General features: G+C 40.4%; 1 protein-coding gene across 2 annotated transcripts in view; it reads right to left on the reverse strand.

Moving 5' to 3' along the window:
* Positions 1 to 5,083: 5,083 nt before the first annotated feature.
* DAPK1 (death associated protein kinase 1) overlaps positions 5,084 to 21,683 on the reverse strand; it is an 89,647-nt gene continuing 73,047 nt past the window's right edge. For both annotated transcript variants that reach the window (XM_083818797.1, XM_083818796.1), the window contains 8 exons: positions 20,713 to 20,790; positions 17,763 to 17,985; positions 15,228 to 15,416; positions 13,253 to 13,450; positions 10,840 to 10,978; positions 9,601 to 9,721; positions 8,117 to 8,305; positions 5,084 to 7,496 (listed from right to left, as the gene is read on the reverse strand). In XM_083818797.1, the coding sequence (XP_083674923.1) occupies positions 6,264 to 7,496; positions 8,117 to 8,305; positions 9,601 to 9,721; positions 10,840 to 10,978; positions 13,253 to 13,450; positions 15,228 to 15,416; positions 17,763 to 17,985; positions 20,713 to 20,790 (2,370 nt within the window). In that variant the 3' untranslated portion in view covers positions 5,084 to 6,263. The remainder of the gene's footprint in view (positions 7,497 to 8,116; positions 8,306 to 9,600; positions 9,722 to 10,839; positions 10,979 to 13,252; positions 13,451 to 15,227; positions 15,417 to 17,762; positions 17,986 to 20,712; positions 20,791 to 21,683) is intronic.

The following is a 21,683-nucleotide window of genomic DNA, read 5'->3' on the forward strand; positions in this document are numbered from 1 at the left end:
ACACGGTGACTCAGAGAGTCACACACGCAGTCCTTTGACAGCATCAGCACGGGCTGGTCCCGCTGACAGGAGAGCCCGCCCTGCTTTCCCGGGTTCTGCCGAGAACTGTTCTGAAAAGTGCAGCTTTGTGCACCACATGCCGGTGCCTCACGCCAGCCCTTACTCACGCATGCAAACTCTGCAGGAACGCAGCAGAAGCATCTCTGTGGTGCTCCCAGCCTGAAGCTGCTGGGGCCAGTGATGTGCCCGAGTCTGCAGAGCAGACACCTCACTGATGTGCCCTCTGTGGATCCGGTGATCCACGGCACCAGCAAGCGTGTTTTCACCAACACATGCAGCCACCAGAAGTGCCTCAGGTTAATATTAGAGGAGGTGCTAATAATGTTTTAGCTGGAGAAGGTAGCATGGGCCCAGGCTGTCAACCTCTCGTTGCCTGCAAACCCATGTGAGTAAGGTGCAGGGTGCCTAGACATTTTGTTCATGTTCAGGACCCCTTATCCTCCCCAACAGGGTGGGTCCCAGTCTTCCTTTCTGCTTAGGAGATGCGAGTGCCTGTTAGCTGCATGGGTGTCCTGGGCTCGTGAGAGCAGGTCCCGCAGCTCAGGCAGGACGGTCCCGACGTGCCCCGTCTCAGCGCAGGGCGGTGATTTTTCAGGCACATCCAGGCAACAAAGCAGCATGGCTGCATTTTCAAGAATGATCTTTAAATATGCATGGTTTGGATCTGGACCTCACCCAGGGCAGTCTGCTGGTGCAGAAATGCTAAGCCATTTTGGTTAATGCAAAATTGAACCAGGTCCAACTGAGGCACTCTTCCAGCTTTGAGTCAGCATTTGCTGTTGGTCCGCTGTTCCAGTAAAGCTTGTTATGGTAAACTCTGCCACCATAGAGTCTTCTGTCTGTAGCTCACCTGACTTCTGCAGACCTGAATTCATACATGCAAAGTCTTAGTGTCTTTGCTCTAGCCCTTTTGGAAACCAGAAGTACTCCAGAATTGCTAAAATCTTATTTTCTTCCTTCCTTTTTTTTTTCAATACCTTTCTTTCCAAGGCAGGAAAACTGAAAAGAGACATAAGTGAATCTGTGATCCTGTTTATTTATTTATTTATTTATTTATTTATTAACAAGCATATTTCAAAGTCAAATAGAAACAGAAATAGATTTTAATACTGTACCTAGTGCGTTCAAGCAACCTTCAAAGAGGACAATACACTGCTCTGACTGCTCTGACCTAAAGAGAGGCTTCAGCACGCAGCATGTTTATTTAATTCTTTTGAAGGTTCAGCTTGGGCATTACTCTTCCATTTCATTTGCAAAGCTGAATCAAAGAATGGCTTGGATTGGAAAGGACCTTAAAGATCATCTGATTCTCTCTGCCATGGGCAGGGACACCTCCCACCAGACCAGGCTGCCCAAAGCCCCATCCAGCCTGGCCTTGAGCACCTCCAAGGATGGGGCATCCACAGCTTCTCTGGGCAACCTGTGCCAGGGCCTCACCACCCTCTGCGTGAAGGATTTCCTCCTCACATCTAACCTAAATCTCCCGTCTTCTAGTTTAAAACCATCCTCCCCTTGTCCTGTCATTGTCTGCCCAATCTGCCCATGTAGGAAGTCGCTCTCCATCTAAAAAAGAATGGCTTCAGTGAGGTCATCCTGCAGCCCTCTTTTCTCCAGGCTGAACATCCCCAGCCTTTCTTCACAGGAGAGGTGCTCCAGGCCTCTTATCATCTTTGTGGCCTTCCTCTGGACTTGCTCTAACAGCCCCACATCCTTCTTGTGCTGGGGGCCCAGACCTGGACGCAGCACTCCAGGTGGGGCCTCACAAGGCGGAGCAGAGGGGGACAATCACCTCCCTCCACCTGCTGCCCACCCCTCTGTTGATGCAGCCCAGGACGCAGTTGGCCATCTGGGCTGCAAGCACACACTGCTGGCTCATGTGGAGCCTTTTGTCCACCAGAACCCCCAGGTCCTTCTCTGCAGGGCTGCTCTCAGTGAGTTCTTCTCCCAGTCTGTGCTCATGCCTGGGATTGCCCCCGTCCAGGTGCAGCACCTTGCACTTGGACTTGTGGAACCTCATTAGGTTCACCAGTCTAGTTTGTCCAGGTCCCTTTGGATGGCATCCCTTCCTTCTGTCGTACCAGCTGCACCACTCAGCTTGGTGTCATCTGCACACCTGCTGAGGGTGCACTCGATCCCACTGTCTCTGTCACTGATAAAGACATAAACAGCACCAGTCCCAAGACAGACCCCTGAGGGACTCCTCTCATCACTGGCCATGGAGCCATTGACCACCACTCTCTGGGTGTGACCTTCAGTCCAGTTCCTCACCCACAGAATGGCCCACCCTTCAAGTCCGTCTCTCTCCAATTTGGAGGTGAGAACGCCATGCGGGACCCTGACACAGGAACAGTGACATGGTTCATATCAGGGAACCTGTTTTAAACAATGGTACAGCACAGCTTCTTCGGTATACAAAGGCTGCAGTGCACCAACGCGTGACTTCTGCCAAGGCTGGGAAATGCAGCCAGCACAGGGTTTGGGCCTGGCATTGGCTCCAGCACAGAGCTGGAACAGCTGCACAGTTGCTCTGGAGAAGACCTGACCGTTTAGGAAGCAGGGTTCTGGCTCCTTTCTGAGCCTCCTGGCTCTGTCAGTCTCTGACACTTAAGAGTTGCTAAATCCCTGTAGTTTCATAACTCTTTCTCAATTGCTTGAATCACAAGGATCCTGAAACCTGTGTCTCCCTCTGGTTTACATCCTCTTAAGGCGAGAAGAATAATTTATACCCACCTCCACCCAAGGTCTCCTCTGGATGCCCTTCTTGTCCCACCCTCAGGGATTTGCATGCAGCCGTTGATCTCTCCTGGCTTTCCAAATGCACCAGTTGGGTCAGCAGCACAACTCCCACAGGGTCTAAAACCATTTCCTAACATGATCAGCAGCAATATGAAACTTTCCTATCCTATGCGTGCATGGTGCTGCACACCTGGGAAAAGAGACTCTACTTGGAAAAAATGATTTGCACCAAAACGCTCACTTCCTGCATACCTTCTTTGACAATTTCTTCAAAATTTGAGTTCAGATGTCAGTAATAAACATTTCTGAACTGCAAGATCAGCTGTGTCTGGGCCTTGAGCAATTGCGTTGCAAGCTTGAGTTTGTCTATATTATTGATTTTGTTGACAAAATGAACATGGGCACTAACCTCTACAGCACCAACTTGTGTTTCAGCAGCTCTGCCCTGAAGCTACAAAGTACAAGGAATAGTGTTTCGATGCTCAGTATCCAACTTCACTCATTTCAATGGCAGGAGCTGCATTTGTGGTTAGCATGTTCAATGGCACAGTCAAACACAATTTATATCTACAGATAAACTTTTTTAATCTTCCAAGACTGCCACTCCCCCCATTTCTAGAGTGAGTCAGGACCAGCGCATTTTAAACACAGCTCTAAAAGCGTGGAGCGAAGCTCTGCTCTTAGTAGCACCGACAAAACAAAACAGGGAATCAATAAAACTGAAACAACTGAAGAGCACGTGGGATTCCCTTTTGTATCACTTTGCTAATGTTTTTCTGTCAAAATCATCATTTAGGACAAATATGATTTTTTTTTTAGTGAATTCCAGTATTACGACACATGATTTATAGGAACACAATCCAAAGTTATCCTATGACTGTGATTCACTTTCCTGAACGTATTACCATAAAAACTGGAAATGATGCAACAGGCATTTACTGACATTCAAAGATCCATGGCAGCATCCACTAAGTAATTTATACTCCCAGGGCTGCATTTTACTGTAAATGGAAGCAGAGGATTGTCAAGATGCTGCTGCTAGGGAAGGGAAAAAACAAACAAACAAAAAACCTTCTATACCAAAATTCCTAAGTCAATCACTGATCTTCCATGTGCTTAAAGCATCCGGGGAGGTAGGCAGGTTAGGAGCTACCTGGTATCTTGACAATCTTGCCACTCCACCACGAACAGTAACAGTGGCAAATTAAATCCGGAATACTAGACACCCCTGGCAGTCCTGCACGCGAAAAGCACCTCACAGTACTGCGAGTGTCCTGCAGGACTTGTGATACCGATTCCATTCCTCGGCAGTCACACACATTCAGTGAAGGGAAGTCAAGAGGCTGGGCTCACCTTCAAGTCTGAGGCTGGCGATGAAGAAAGTCTTACGAAATGAGCAAGACCTGTCCACGTAACTGAATGCGGCAGAACTGCCCCAGGTGTGTACGGGTAGGAAGCTAAGCGTGGTGGCAGCCAGTGACACAGGCAAATGTTCCCTCAGGTGGGCTGCAGAAAGCAAGCCTCTTCGGTGAGCAACCTCCAGCGGTGGTGGGAGACGCTGGACTCACTTTGTCAGATGTAGGAAAATACCAGAGCAGAGACCTTAGGGTAGGACTGCTCATTATCCGTACCTCTTCTTGTGGACCAGACATTTAATAAATATTCAAAGGAAACCAGTGATGCCAGGGGAAGGATTTGATAAAGGGAAGGTAAAATACGCATAGAAAGGTGGTGGGAAACAGCAACTAGCATTTTAAGAAGAGTCGGTCTAACTCTGTGTGGCTCTGCAGCACACGCAGGGAGAAGGCATTGCACTGAGCTGCCTGCACAGAGTGCAGCCCAGAGGCCGTGCAGCTATCAGTGAGTGAAGCTGAGAGTTTAAGTGGGTAGCAGCAGCACAGACCCTGGTGTGATGAGCAGATCACTACCACTGCATTGGCTCTAACGCAGTGAGAGCCCCGCTTACAAAGCAATGTCACCTGGAGGATTCCCAACGACCGACTCACTTCTGCTGTTTTGGTTTTCTTTGTCGAAAAACACAAAGGAAAAAGCTATGTAGCAAACCATTTTGGCTTGCTGTTTGTCAAATGAACGTAAACCTGCTCACAGCAGAGGGGCCACCTAATAAAATATAAATAAATACTCTCACTGAACATTGAGAAAAACCCTGAAGCAAACCAGGTGGTACCCAGAACTTCAGAAGCCAGGCAATGCCTCTGCGGGACTGCGATTGTAAAGAAGAGAGAATTTTTGGTTCCTTTCAGGTAAAGAACACAAACGAAAGAGATGCAACAAGCAACAGTTTATTGGTAGAAAAATCCTTTAAAATTTTACTACATCGTAAGTTTAAGGAAAAAATAGTATTAATATATGTACATACAATATATATACACAAACACACATTGCACCATTAAAATTACATGCTTTTTAGAACAGAGAATGTATCATATCCCCTCATATCAATTTTAAAGTTCTCACTGCGGGAAACTTGCATCCTTTTTGTTTTTATCCCCATTAAAGTTTTCAAGTACAGGAAGTAAGTAACTTAGGATCTAACAGTAGAAAACCCTTTGTTATACACAAATTACAACCGACAGCTATACAATATTATTCTGCGGCATCTAACTCGTGTATGTCCTTTTTGAACTCTATAATGATATGAAGTTTTACCTGAGGTGCATGGAAATAACGAAGCATGAAAATTGGCAAGTTTAAGAGATCTTCACATTATGGTCTGACTGTAATTGAAGTTGATTAGGTATCACACATCTGTACCCACAGGATTGGCACAAGAAAGCTCTGCATGAGTCATCACTGATGTCTTAGAAATGCAGGAAAAATTAAAAGGCAAGCACCACTTGCAATGAAAAGCATGCAGACAATTTAAGTGAAACAGAGGTAGCATGTTCTTGTAACTCCAGCAGGGTCATTCAAATCAACGGCACCCTCCCTTCTGCAAAAGGCACTCACTTTTTCAGCTAAAAACAATGTGGTGTTATATTCAGGCAGAAAGATCAGGAGTGTAGGTGGACTTCTCTCCTTACAAATATTAAAAAGTGTTAAGCAGAGGACAACATGAAAAGAAAAACATGGGTGTAAGAAATACACATTTCTGGTCGTATGTGCTATTCCTCTCCCCCTTCCTTTTAAAGGGAGAATAGAAGTATTTTATAAAACAGTTGCAGCACTAAAAAGTTGAAAGACTTTCCAGTTAAAATGGCAGTATTAAGCAGCACATTATGTATCTGTAATAATCTTACAACACCAGAAGTACACCAGCCTTTTTAACAGATCAAATAAAAAGCAACAATTCACAGTTAGAAGTAGAAAGTTTAAGCACAAAAAGGTGGTGCTGAAGAAGGATAAAGACCCTTTGATGTAAAACCTCCTAACTGACAGTATACAGAAGCTCTTGTACTTTTATCCTTCCTGGAGTTTGAAAAGATGTCTATGCAAAACACTTGTTCTTACCGTGACACCACAGAGCTAATTGAATTGTAAGACGTGCCACTGTTGCAACTTGAAGCATAAGCCTCTTGACCATTAGCATCTAAATTTATTTTGAATACAGAAGATGCCTTCAGTAAAAAATCTGCTGCATCCCTGCGCCCTAATTCCCTCAGCTTAGACATCAGGATACCTACAGTGCTCTCAGGAGCATTACTCCACTCTTGCAGCAGGGCATGGACTGGGCTTGACAGGAAGTCATTTTGTGTTCCATTATTTGTATTGTATTTTGCAACAAGATCAGGGAGGCCCAGGTTCATGGCCAGAAGGCACCAATCTTTGCCCATGGGATCAGGTGGATCCAAAAGTCGACTTAGTTTTCTCCTGGTAAGTAGATTCAGATCTGAAACATGAATGTCCATTCCTAGGCTTCCCTGGGAGTAGACATCAAGACATCCAAAACATAGTATACTACTAAAGCTCTCCTTATATCCCCCCATGGTGTTAGTGAGCGATGTCTCCTTTTGACTCTGTGCACGGAAGAAGTCTCTAGGCTGGTAGACCATTACTGGCTCATGATGTTCCCTCAGCTGCTGAGGACTAAGGTAGTATTTTACAGTCAGAAGGCCTGGTAAGGTTGTGGCCATTAAGTTATCAATGGTGCTGCATACGGAATCCAGAAGTAAACAGCACTTGATCTTCTCTGTTTCCAGTCCTCTAACTTGAACCTCTATACCCTGACCATGGTTGACTAGCAGCACTAAAAGCTCAGCTCCACGATTCATAATCTTTGATCCATTTACCCACAGACGTATATCGGCATCTCCCTCTGTGCTTTGTTGATGAATCCACCTGCAGAGATTCACCTGAACTTTATGAAAAATTCCACAAGGAAATGGGGTAAGATGTTCCACAGGAACGATTCTGACACCACCATAAATCAGTACTTCATCCTCCTCATCCGTCCAAGACCTGTGGAGATTGTCAGTCTTGATGAGAGCAGGAATATCAACCATTGCTCCATTGCTAATGTCCCTTGCACAAATATCCATGGCATCCAAAATTTGTATCAGTTCTTCCACATCACTGTCTGTTACCAGACGCTGGATGTCCTCTATAGTATATCGACCTCTATAGTGATGGAGAGCTTTTGGGTTCTCCACTGACAGGATTTTTCCAAGGACGTTTGAACAGAGCCAGCGAGGATCCAGAAGCACAACATCTTGGACTGTTTCACTCTGCATGATGTTAATCTGTTTATAAATAGGAAAGCTGTTGTTTATATCTTATGAAGTACAAGACGATACCACCCCACATATTGGCTTTCATAACTTTTAACTAACACTGCTGACAGAAGAAAAACAACCAACATTTGAATTTTTTGCAAGTATTCCAAACAAAGAATGGATCTTGTTCTTGACTTCCACTAATAAAAAAAGCCATAAGAACCCAACAACAGTAAAGCCTAGCCATGCTCCGCAAGCTATTTATGCAACAGTGTTTTCCTGTGATTCAATTTCTAATGGACACACACAAATTTCTCATCTGCAGTGAACACGTTAAGCACTACCTCATTTTAAGATGATAGTAGACCTTATCCTTTCTAAGGATTCTATGTTTATGTAACTACAACAATGAAATGCAGCTCTTCCTGTCTCAAAGAAATACTGTTGAACAGAACAAGTGCCACAAGACAATAATGATAACAAAAAGCATTAGTAACCAGTCTCTACTTCTTACAATGTCTTAAAAGGAAGAGTAGAAAAAAGTTACTACAGACATTTGCTTAAATCCCATTAAGTAATATTCTACCAGAGCAGTACCTTGATAGTATGGATACACAATTTATACCAAAAAAAAAAAACCCACTTACTTCTCCTATACTATGCAACTGCTGTGCAATCTGCCGTAGGTCATCTTCACTTGCTAGGGGATTAAGCTGTTCCTGTATGTCGTATACAAACTGCTGCAAGGACATCAGCTGGTTGGGTCCGTTCATTTTTCTCCATGAAGGCAGTGTAGAGATTATTTTTTCACACAGGTGTGTCATAGGTGGGCAAGTCTTATGAAAAGCAGAGAAAACACCCACTTGTAACTACTCTGCTGAGAACAGTCTTTTTTTTTTTTCTAAATAAAGGCTATGTATGTGTTCTAAAACATAAATGACACATATGCATGTCTAAGGAGTCCCCTAGTGATGGATCCTTACTCTTCCATCTGGTATGTACTTGTGAGAAGATCTTCCTTGTCTTAATAAAGTAAAATTCCAGAAACAGATGGGCATTTATTTAAAATCTGTACTCACCACTATTTGTTCCAGACCAATTTATTCAACAGGTGAGATAGCAGAGTATCAGTACTAGATTGGAAGTACAGCTGACACATATATCTATTGACTGTTTTGGACATTACCAATGCTTTCATCCCTGCAATCTCAAGCCACAGCACCCAATTCATATGCAAAGCTCCCCAAATTTCATCTAGTGGAAACTGCTACAAAAAAGTTTTGTCAAAGAAGAAAAGCTTATTAAAAACTAACAGATCATTGGGAACATAAAATAATCCAGATTTTACATTAAAAAAACACTCAATCTATAGAGTGAACTCAGGAATACAGTAACTTTTGCTTCACTTTTTTTTTTAATACCTATCAGAAGCAGCTAGAAAATGTCTTGTTGGCATTACACAATTAAGAGTGACTTTAGAATGAAGAATTTAAATGCTAAAGGCTACGTAATAATTTGACTTGGTCACCCTCAGTATTGAAGGCTATATAGATTCATGGTGATTACAAGAAACCATAGCTATTTTACCCTTAGTTTCATAAAGTTATATATACACATAAAAATCCAAGCACATATTTTTCAGTAAAAGACCCTAGCAAGAAGATTAAACATATATATACATAAATACATATATACACAAATACATATATACACACATATATCCACTTCACCCATCTATGTTGAGAATTACCTTTCTAACAACTGAGGAAAGCGTTCTACTCCAGTGTATTTTAATGAAAAATGTATTTCCATCAAATATATTCTGCTTCTCTGTAATGCTACTCTGACATACAAAACAATAAAAAAAAGTCAGCACTAGAATCCAATCACTGTCAACTCGAACTACAAAAATTTAACTTTAAACTGGTAATCTCAATTGTTTCAAGAGAGGCCATTTTGGCGACCCATACAAAATACCGCCGATTTTGAAAATGCTGACAGAATCCTTGATGTCATCAGTCTGTTGTTCCTTAAGTTCTGAAATTAAGTACTAAGTTTACAGTAAATTATTTGTTTCCCAAGATTTTCACATCTTAGCTGACACAATCTAAGACCATTAGACATTACTTACAGATATTATCTGACTTCTAATTTCTTGTAAGTGATTTCGGAGGAGCTTCATATCTTTAGATCCAGATGCTCCAGCATCCAACACAAATAACTTGTCTGAAATGTGAAGATCATTTCCAAATCTAAAAGAAAAAGAGAGCCACCAATTGTCTATTCAGTTCCAAATCCAGTTTTCCTAATCCAGCAGCGCTTCAATCTTAAATTGCACAGCACTTAATTTTCTTCAAAGAATAATGAGTACTGATAATCCTAAAATATTTTATAAGCAAAGACAGTAGAGTTGCTCCCTAATTTTCTTGAATGTAAACAGATATATTAACAGAAAATTATTATCTTTCCTAAGGAAGAAAGCTGAAAACTCCGAAGGAAATTACAATTGCACCCTAGGACTTGTAATTGCAAAAACATTTTACTATAGAAGGGATAGCAGAAATGCAAGATTACACCCAGATATTTTCTGTTGGTTTATTTCAACAGATTGAGACATTGCTCTGCCACTATTGTGCTGGATTTCCTACACCTGTTTCTTGTATAGTACAGACTCACAGGTCTGGGTGGTTCCCCAAATCACATACTTACATGGATAACTGTGCTCACTGTGAATATAAATTGTTACCTTACACAATACCATTAGTCTGTGAAAATTAGCATGATTAGCATACTCTCCAAATACTTGCTCAGGAAGGTTAATGGTTTTCTCAACTTCTAGGCTGACTTTTTCATGTATGTAACTCCACAAGATCCAGCTCTTCAGAAAACATACATAGACAGTACCTCCAGGTGTGGTTTAATTTTTCTCCTGCCCATCCTAAATCAATTCAGAGAAAATGGTGGCTGTCCTCCACAGCTTCCTTTACTGCACCTGGAGGTTGCAGCTCAGAATTGTCCACTTTTCTGAGACTGGTGCAAAACCTACACACCAGGATGTCTGTCAGATGGTTGACAATGGCCTTTAGATCTATTTCAGTATTTACAGGCTGACACTTTTGAGCCTCACTCATTTTATGCACCACTCACTCACTTAAGGCAGCTCGCTCATTGTAGTATTGACAAATGTTTCATTTTTTTTCCATGGAATAAGCTTCCTGAATATTTTCAGTAAAGACAATCTTCAAAATATTGCACTTTCTTTCATGTAAATACCACATAACTTCAGCCAAACAAAAAACCTTTTACATATTATGCATTTTAGTATTTTTCTTTGAAACTAACACGTGCGCTACATGTAATCCCCTCTTACCTGTTCCTGATTTCTTTCAGCAACGACATGTCCTTGTCATACCAAAACTCCCCTCCAACAGGCCGAGGAAGATTCACTATGTCAGCATGCGTGGCGACCAAAACAACACGTAGTAGAGTTTTCAGCTTTCCAGCAAATGCTAGGAGGGGAACAAGATTATTTCCTCACTATGAGACATGCCCAGGAAGATGGCTGCCTTACGGAGCCAGTTGAGTAGCAATACTATTGTATTCTTGATACCAGTGGATATTCTGCAGTGGATTTACCAACTTTAAGCACAACAACATCTATTTCTACACAACCGAACCACTGGTGTTATGACTATTATCTACTTATAGAATTATCTACATAATGTATAATTTAAATAGCTAGAATCTTAGTATCATAAATATTTTATGCCCTTATTGTTTTAACAAAAACATGTATTAATAATGCTAATTAGACATCTATTAACTACAATCTATACCAACGTGAGGGAAAATAAAAAAAATAAAAGCTTCTTTAAAAGGTTTCTCATAATCTTTGGATGGTCCTTAATGCTACATGTACAGCTTAGAGAATTTTAAGTAGAACACAATGTCCACAACATTCATATGCTGGTATGAATGCTATTTTACAGTACTTACACAAACAGTGACCTCTCACTTAGGTGAGAGTTAAGTAGGAAAGCCTGGCAGATACCATGAAAAAGAATGAAAAAGAAAGAAAGAAAGATACAAATGGCATGAATGAGGTGACAGTATGGAACACACATTTTCTATCTTTTTCTCAAACTGATCTTCCAGAAAAGAGGAGACACCACTAGGCAATTATTTAAAAAAAACAAAGTACATCCAATTCTGCTGTTTTTGTCTGACAAAAACTTCATATTGGAGAAATATGCTTACCTCAGTTTTCATTGACTAAGCTACAGAATTTTGATTCATTCAAAAAAGGGCCACATTTCCCCTCACTGTGTAGCACTCCACAATCACTATGCTCTAGTTGTAGATCTTTTTGTTTTTCAGCTGACAATGTAACAATAGACAATATAACTGGAAAGTAATTCCTAAAGTTTAAATATTCTGCAAATGTCAATTAATACATATTATTTAAAAGTTGTAACAATAAGTTACACATGAGTATCCAAATTGAGCTGAGCAGTATAAACGCTGATTTAGGCAAAGTACCTAAATTGTGCTACTAACTTAGTTAAATCAAGAACTAAGTTTCCTTGCTTGAGTAAGGTGACAAGGAAAGCTTTCAACAATTGCAAGTTAACTGCATTTTCAGCTTTAATGATTTTTTGCACATTTCTGAGCTTTTAGTTCCAGAAGTAATTGCAAGTCAGTTAGATCTCAATGGTTATATTTGTAACCTCATGACTTAACCTAAGATGGAAGATGAAAGGACATACATATGTCCAAGCTAAAAACTGAAGGTCTGCCATTTGGCTCATCATTGTCACTTGTCAGCCTGAGATCATGCGTACAGAACTGAGTAGAAAACAAAAAGAGGGGAAATATTCTGCATTATGTAAGCATTAGATATACTTTTCTAATGAGTCCCTAGCAATGTTATAAATGTCTATCAGTGTTGAGTTAGATCCACTGCTTGGGATAACATTTTGGTTCATAGAACCAAGACACATGTCAGAGAAAGTTTTATGGAAGAACCAGTCAGTCTCCAGACCAACGCTCTGCTACAAACACTATCAAGCTATATGTATGTATACCTACAGAGGGTTTAAGAAAAAAACAAACAAACAAGTGAGTTAAGTTAATTTGTTTGTCTGTCAAGTAACTTTCAACTTGTTAGAAAGTTTGAATAACTAGTCATTTCATTTAAAATCTGTGCAAAGTCTTAAAAAATATGAAATGAAATTTACTAGAAATACTGGTTTCTGTACACCCTGATGTGCCAAAGGTTAACATATTTGTATCCCAAATACAACTCTAGTTAAACAGGTTGGAGTGGCATGTACTGAGAGTGTGATGTTACTCTACAATGTCATTCTGTCCTGTTCTCATTGGCAAAACCAACTTATGCTGCAAAGAGCTAATTGGGGTTTAGATTTAATTTAGGATTAGGTTTTTTAACTTAAGTGAGTTTTAATTAGTGTGTCTAGAACTGGTCTTAAATGGTACCAACACTCTGAAACACTTTTTCACACAGCTTTTCTGACATAAAACTTCATTTGCCACAAAAGCCTCCAGTGTATCTCATGACCCATTTCAGTTGGAGTAACTGGTGCATGAAACTCTTCAGGCTTGTTCCACAAATAAAATCCTCTATTGCTGAGAAACTGTTTAAAGTTTTTTAAATAAAAGCGGATAAAGATGTACAACAGCACTCAGCAAAGAGGATTTAGAAGTTGCAAAGAAACACAATCTTATTTTCCCCTAATATTTCATTAATAGGCAGAAGAGCATACCTATTGGCTCCTCAACTGGGACTAATGATTTCAGGAAACTGAGCCAAAAGGTCACTTGGTTTAACTGGATTTCATAAGGCTCCTCAAGACTAAAAAGCACTATGTGAATCGTGGTGGGATCATTCGCTGCAAAATAATCGTAACAGCAGAAATACACAGGATTCCCAGAGAATTCCCAGATGCTAAAGTCACCAACTCCTGAAAAACAGACAAACAGATCACACTGTCAGTATGCATGAAACCTTGCTCAGCCATGGAAAGACACACGGAACAGTTCATTTCATTTAAACTTTCTCAAAGATAAACTATGCAGGTGAGAAAGCAAAACTGCAAACGCAATCATGAACAAACGGAACAGGTTTCAGATAGTCTCAGAGACTGAGAAGTTGGGTCCTTACGATCTGTTCCTCTTTCACATTCACTTCTCTAGAACATTCAGCTGGATGCCACATGGATGCACCTGTGTATTCAAGTCATGCAGCCTTACACATTAAATTGGCTTTTGCCCTGCACAGGAGCAAATAACTGCTCCTGTTCTTCCTTTGCATTCCCCCAAAGCTCAACATTTTTATGATTTTTTCTTTCTAAAGTCTCACTGCTGGTATTAAAAACCACTCAAGGATTCTCAAAGAACCCACTCTGCTTTATGGAATTGTATTACTCAAATCACATGAATAACTTAGGGCTGGAGAACCACCATGTTAAGGATCCCAAGAGCACAATGATTCTTTCTGTCATCTCCTTTACTTCAGGTAAGAAAAGCATTAGCATGCTGCACTGTATTGCACTTCTCAGACTCAATACCTGATAAGGTACACTTGTACTCCATCTATTTAAATAAATGCTGATTGATGCACTTGAATTTCTAGGAGAAAAAAATCCAGAAACCTCAAATCTGCTGTTATGAGTTCAGCTATCGAGAGCTCATCCATGTGCACACCTTCTTTCTATATCAAGATAGTACACAGACATAAAATTCTTCTGACAGCCTGTTGCACAACTCTATTTCACTGCAGAATTTGACCTGGTTTCAAATTATATCGAAAGGAGAAATTAACCCAGATAAAGAACAAGCTGTAGCTACATGCCAAACTCTTCCACATCTAGGATGAATGTTTTGTCGGTATGTGTTAGTGTGCATATAATGAATTTGTAAGTAGGTTTCTCTCTCCAAAATAAAAGCTTGATTAATCTGAGCTCAGCCTCAAGACCGCAAATGCTGAGGAGAGATCTTTAAGGAGAGATCTTACCACCTCTCTGATGACTAGCAGGGGTGGTGGTATGTACCTGTTGTATAGTTTTCACGCTCAAAAGCATTACTAGCATCTATGTGTACTTATGAAAAAAGAAAGCTACTGGATAAAGAGAAAGCTTTACATTAGCGTTTTGCTTTGGAACAGTAGAGAGGTTTTCAAATAACTTCTCTGACTGACCCCTCTTACTGTGAACTGGTTCCAGCTGTGGAGCAGTTGGCTTGCTTTCCAAACTAATGAAACTAGAAGCTCCACTCCGGTGCTCACCAAATCTGCTCCAGACCCCTTGTGGGGTGATAATGGTAAGCCCTTCATACACCTGGGTACCACATGCAAGGTGAGGACACTTTGGCCAATGAGACTGGATTATATCTGCCAAAATCCCCAATCTACATGCAGTGTAGGTGAAGGGGCCTTTAACCTGGAATCCACTCCTATTATGCCAAACCCGTTTCTTCTGCCCCACTTATTAATCTCAAAAGCACTTCTAGGTAGTGCTAGAAATATCTGCCACAAATGGTCATTACCATGCGTATTACAAGCAGAAAACTTCATGCAAATTTACCTTCTGCTTAAACAAACCAAACCCTACCAGTGTTGAATTCTTAACCACAGTCAGTACCTTACCAAGTCAGGCATTTTTGATTTTGTTTCTAAAACCACACACCATGGCATTGCTTTCCCCACAGAACTAAGGCATGCGAGCCCAGCTCTCCGCTTACCATTCAAGTAGGCATTCTGCACATCAATGGCCTTGGTGGACTGGTCGTCAGCAGAGAAGGGAGAGTGATGAGCAGGTGAAACAAAGGCTTCTAATACCCCTTTGGTCAGGCCTGGCTCAAACATCATACTACGGCTTCTCACGCTGACGTTCTCGCAGCCGGGATAAAGATTCGTAATACTTACAGAAACTGGGTCAGGGAAAGGAAAATGAGATTACAAATTGTGGGAAAACTACAATCAGATCAGTTCACAATAAGTATGCTAGGCATAAAACCTAAGTAATAAAGCCAAACTGTTCTTCAAACAAAAGGAGATGACTACCAAGCTGTGAGTACACACAAATACATCCTTATTCTGAATGCTGAAAAGGAAAATATTAGAATGATCCCATACAGCACTTACTGCACCTTAACAGATATACTATTGGGTGGGAAGCATAGAAAAAAATAACAATTTGGAAATGAAAGACTTCAATAGTTAAAGCTCTTCCATATTGCAAAGATATACTACTTTTTATATCTAAGGGCTGTAGTTTCGTAGCATGGGCTGTTTTTATTGGTATAGAAATGCTACATATTTGTATAATTGGATCTGTTAAGTAAGGATAAAAATATCACCACATAATAACTATTTCTGAGGAGGTGGGTGAGAAAAGCAGGCCCTTAACTGAAGTTATTTTATTTGTAGGCAATTTGCTCAGTTCATCTCACTACAGATTCTATAAATGAGAAATGAAAGGGCTTTTAATTAACTTGCACCATCTAGTGGCGAAAGTAAAGATTTCTTCCCCCCATTAGATGCTGAATTCTAATATTCGGATTTTAATATAGAAAGAAACTACCTGCCAGCAGTACAAATATACTTTCATGTTTGATCTTTTAATAGAATATTTAAATCTTTAGGCTCATGTGATTTAAATACAGTGAATTCACGTACTTATTTTTACAGAACTTTTGAAAACATAATCACATTATCAAGTATCCACCAAATTGTACTGTTTTAATTGTCTATTAGATTATGTCACTCAACCCAGAACATTATTAACATTATATATAATGAACTGAAACAAGCAAAACCCCCAAATCCAAACATCAAAACAATGTCAGAGTAGCTTCATTTGCATAGCACTGCACAACTTTAAAGATTTATTTCTAGATAAGCTATTCTCAAGGCTTTGCTTCAAATTCGCCATTACTTCTATGGTGGTTTGCCAAAGAACGTGACTGGCAGTCGTCTTTGAATTTACGATGGTATGAGAACATTAGACCTATCCTCTGGTCTTGGTACCAATTGACATAGGAAGTCTGTCTTCAGTCAAGACTTTCCTGCAGTGCCTCCAGAAACGGACAATTCCTCAAGTGATTAGCCTCCCTTTACACAACACAGTAAATTACGTTAAATAAACCAAGAACTTCTGATTCATTTATTTAATCCATTTGTGTTTTCTATCATCACAGATGCGAATGCCTTGTGATAAATGAACAACAAACTGTAATAACAACCTCTGTGCCAGGTATCTTTTTAAAGTCACACTAAGTACCTTATAGCTTCCTCGGCTGACTAGAGAGAATGTGGAGATGAAATCCATTACTAACCCTAGTCTAAAATTATTTAGAAATAATGATGAAACCTTGAACTGCAAGCATTATCCAAAGCTTTTTTTTTTAAAAAAAGCAACTCTGACCCCATCTGACATTAACTTATGTAATAAGATTATTTCTGAACAGCAACTTGAACTCTTTGAAGTGCCTGCTTAGCTTGCATACATTGCACAGAATCTCAGTGTTAGAAAAGGAACCTAGACAAACAGTTCACTCTTCCTGATGTCCTACCATAAATGTGGGATCGTCCAAAACCAGGTACACATTGATGTGTAAATCTAATTACTCATCCTGCAGCTCTTTCCACATTACACAGTCCAACTGGTGCTTCATGAGCAGTTCCTTACCATTTGCATACATTTACTTCAGTCTAGAAAAGCTCCATTTTCTTCTTGTTTGGAGGTAATTTTAGGCACCTTTAACTTGTCAGATGAATTCCTGTGCCTTACAGAAAAGCATTCCAATGCATCAAAGACAGTTCCAAATCCTTAGTTATACTTAAATAAAAATATCTAAAGATGCAGCAGCTGTTTTAATTCTGCACAGAATTTGCATTCAAAAATGCTGACAAATCATAACTCCAAAACCATGATGGTAGCATCCGGTTATGGCACCGGTATTTGCATCCTAGGACTTTTTCGTAAAAAGAAACAGTTTTCAGAAGTCCTGTCCTCCACTCTCTTAAGCTCACTTATGCACCACATCAGTGAACAGAAGCTGAACTATTTTTCATTCTCCACACCCACTGCTCCTCTAAGCTCTTAATTTAGGTGTGACTCTGCATGCAGAGAAGTCAACTCCCTCTTTGCTTTGCTTTGATTTCTTACACACATAGGCTATTCTGTCTTTTACAGCACAGCCAAAAGCTGTTTGTTTGGAGTTCTACAGATGAAGAGTGATTTCTTGTTCAAATGGTACAATGTCAAGTCATACCTGAAGGTTTGGAAGACAAGGGAGATGGGGGGAATCTGGTTGCACTTGTGGAAGACAGCTTAGGCCTACGTCTTCGGAAAAAGCTTCGTATCAGGCCACACTTAAGAGACTCCACAAGGGTCGTTTTCCCAGATCCAGAGTGTCCAAACAGCTTCAGTTTGATCCGGGGCTGTGGGTTCTGAGTGTGTCGCAGCTGCTGGATAAAAAGCACCCTGTGCGTATCCTAAAATTCAACATAAAGAAGAAATCTGAGCGTGTGGCAGGGAACTTCTGCCTTCCAGCAAACTCAAAATGTAGGGTTTAAGTAATGCTTTCTTGCCAGGTTACATCTGGATCAGCTCCTCCATCTGCTCCACCGTGCAAGTGGCACGAGGTAGAGGGATAGGTAGCCAAAACATAGCTGAATGGTAGCTCTCAAGAAACACCTTGACTCTTCATGAAAATCACACAGTTTCACGGTCAACATCACTGAACAGGATCATTTTGACCTCCAATGGAGTACACAGAGGAGGAAAAACTAGTTTCTTTCAGCTCCCTTTCTCCTTACTCATGATTCTCAGTAGCATAACTAGTATCTCCAACCTTATATATGTGCAGGATTGAAGAATTTTGCAGTGAGAGCTACCACCTAAGCAATGTGAAAACTCGATATGCACCCCCCTTCTTTCTGTCAACTTTTTCTACACTTCTCATATTTGGGAGAATTTTCCTCCTCCCTTTCTCCCTGTCAAGCGTACATATTTTCACTTCCAATTTTTGCAAGGTAAATATTGCTTTACCCAGACCACTCTTACCTCTCATTTTCCCATATACTTATTCTTCTCTACCTTGAAAGAGCTCTCACATTCTATTAGCCTTCCACTTTCCTAGCTTGCTGCAAGCTTACACCCTCTAGACTTCTTTCCCTCTACTTCTAGGCCTCAACAGATCTGCTTCCCTACTTGATTTCCTTTCATTGTTTACCCTCTGTGTGCATTGATTAGCTTTTGCTAATGCTCAACGGCTGCAATCTCATCCTCATACTCAGGCCTTCTTCAAACCCAACCACATCTCCTGCAGAAGAGCTTTCTACTTTATGCTCACCCATAACCAGTATGTATTGCATCTTGCAGCAAGAGTAGCAGAGACTGGAACTAACAAGTCAGACGTCTTGCTCTCTTCCCCCAGCAAGAAGCAATCAGACATAGATACCTTGCAATTGAGCACATGAACTGAGCTTGGAAATCAACTCAGCAAGAGGAAGCAGTGGAGGACAGCACTCTCCTCTCACCCTAGAAAGACCTATTTTAAGGTAACTGTGAGACAGCAGAAAGGTGGAGGAGCAAAAGAACTAGCTTCAGACTCTCTTCCTTCATTCCCCCATCTGGAGCTCAGAGAGAGGCTCTGTTGTTCTGCATTTGTACTGTGTTTCACATGTACACTGAGTCATTAGAAGAGCACCCACAGCAGCCTCCCTAAAATAAGAGCATGCAGCAACTCCACTGAGAAATTTGACAGAAATGGTAGCATATTTAGTTCCTTCCTCCCTAACAGGTATGTATGAAATATGCTTATCACAATGGGAATGTTGCACACCCTGACTGCTAATAGTGGCTCTTACAGAGAATTCAGTATGACAGTACGTTCTTCACATGTGTGCTATTAGGAACAAAATCCTCCACAGGCACCGAAGATGAAACAAGTTGTCAGGCACACTCTGTATTAGATGACATTGCCCATTTTGAGTAATACTAGAATAGTTCCAGTGGTTTATAGTTTCTTAATTTCAGTTTATCAGATTCTGTTTTGTAAAGTGTACTCTGATCAAGTATATCATTATCATACTTATTCCCCACAGATATAGTCAGCATTCAGTAATTAAATACACTTCACTATAAAGGAGAGTGTTAAAGTTACTACAAATCTCTTTCAGAAGAGATTTATCTGATTTTATCCCTTTTGTTCTGTACATCTGAAACTCAATTTTCTTCACCTGCATGCAAAACCAGCCGATTTTTTTCGGGGGGGGGGGGGGGGGGGGGGTCGGGGAAAGGGAAGAACACGGGATGACAACTATATAAAATGGATCCTGTTGTGACAAAAGTATACAATAGCTATCACTGAAGAGGAACCCTGACTTTATGATATCTTCACTGATATATTTTACAATTCTAGCAAATATAGATTTACTGTCAGGATATGATTCTAATTCTACCTTGGCAATGCCTAGTACACAAATATTCTTACTCCAGAATTATATAAAAGGATGAGTCTGATCTTTTATTTCAGATTACTACAGAATCACCAGCATAATTAAAACAGTACTCTAGCAGCTCTGGCTGTTGCCTGGAATCTCCAGGCAAATGGTCTCTGCACCTTCACAGCACAAATGATGCTGCTTATCTTGAACAATCAATGTCTATCAGATGTGTCAGACTTACTGCCTTATGACAAGTGCAGATCGGCTTTGCATTCTAGTGGTAAGGAGATTTTGAGAAACTGTAGAATTTAAAAAAAGAGTGTGAGAACTTATGCTACCATTCCAGGAGATATTAAAGGTTCCAGAAGGGCACAAACTCTTCATATTTCATAACCAAAATCTAACTAAAATGGTGACGGTGGGGAAATATAAATCCTCCTTTGGGATGTGCTAATTTTTAACAGTATGTTTTTCAGTTTCTTCTAAACTCATTAGAACCTTTGGTGGGCATTGTCAGAGAGTGGATAAGATGGAATGCTGGTGCAGTCTATCTTAGCCATTTTTGCTAACACGTACATAGTAGCTTTAAATGAGGGGATCATTTAAAATTTAAAAAATATATTTTTTCAAAAAGGATGCCATTTCAGTAAGGATATTTACAACAGTTTTTTAGAATGGCTTTGATGGATGATCTTACGATTTCCCATGGTCAAACGTTTCCTGCAATCTCAGAAACACGAAAAACTCAGTTAAAATTCATGCATTCCCAACCTTTTTAAGTCTTGCAAGCAGACCGGCTATGTGTTCATGCCGTTCTGCTCTGGCGAGATCCTCTGCCGTTTTCCCATCCTGTTGAAAAACAAATTATTAGCTGACGTTTCTTCCTTTCGACCACAATAAAAAGTCACGTGCAACATAGCTCAGCTCTGCTCACGGCAGTAATTGCCATCAGACACAAACTAATCAGGGAGAAGGGAAAAAAAATGAACCAGTAATGATTACACCCACAGGAATCTCTTTTCTTAAACGGTCCAAAGACACACACAGTAAAATGCAGAACAGTATTTCTTTTACAAATTGGCATCTGGATGCCACTGTAACAAGACGACTTGAATTCAGAGCCTTAGCATGATGCCAGTATTCCCTCTTTGAACTCCTCTTTTTTTCTCACCAATTAGTAGATGATAGTGATTTCTAGATGCTACATCCTAAACGGATCTATAAGCTTAAACAGTTCACAAAGAGGACACACATCAGCATACTCACTCAGATGGACAGCAAGTGAATTTTATTTACTAATGGATAAAGAATGATGATGACATACCAATCACTGGAGGTTTTCAGAAAGCAAGAACATTGTAAACCATGTTGTTAGAACTGCATCAGCAAATTCAAAAGGAGAAGCAAATCTGCCTGCGGCATTCTGCTCTTGACATTTAATTACCCATGTTTCATACATCAGCAGTTTAATATGAAGTAAACTGAAAGAAAAATTGCTTTCTACTTTTGCTGTTTTATCTACGTTAACACTATTGTTTTATATTTTGGTAACAGGTAACTAATTTATGAGGACTCTGCTTCTTTCATGCTCTTATATAAAAGAGCTTTTAAATGTTAAGGCAATGTAGTGGAAAACTAAAACCTCTTTCTTGGACTTCTCTCTGATTGTCTAGTTTTTCATGTGAAACCTGTATTGTCTTAAGTAGTTCCTGAGGATACTGTAACTATTACCCTATATAGGA

This window comes from Anser anser (assembly GCF_964211835.1).
Source record: "Anser anser genome assembly, chromosome: Z".
Taxonomy (NCBI): Eukaryota; Metazoa; Chordata; class Aves; order Anseriformes; family Anatidae; genus Anser; species Anser anser.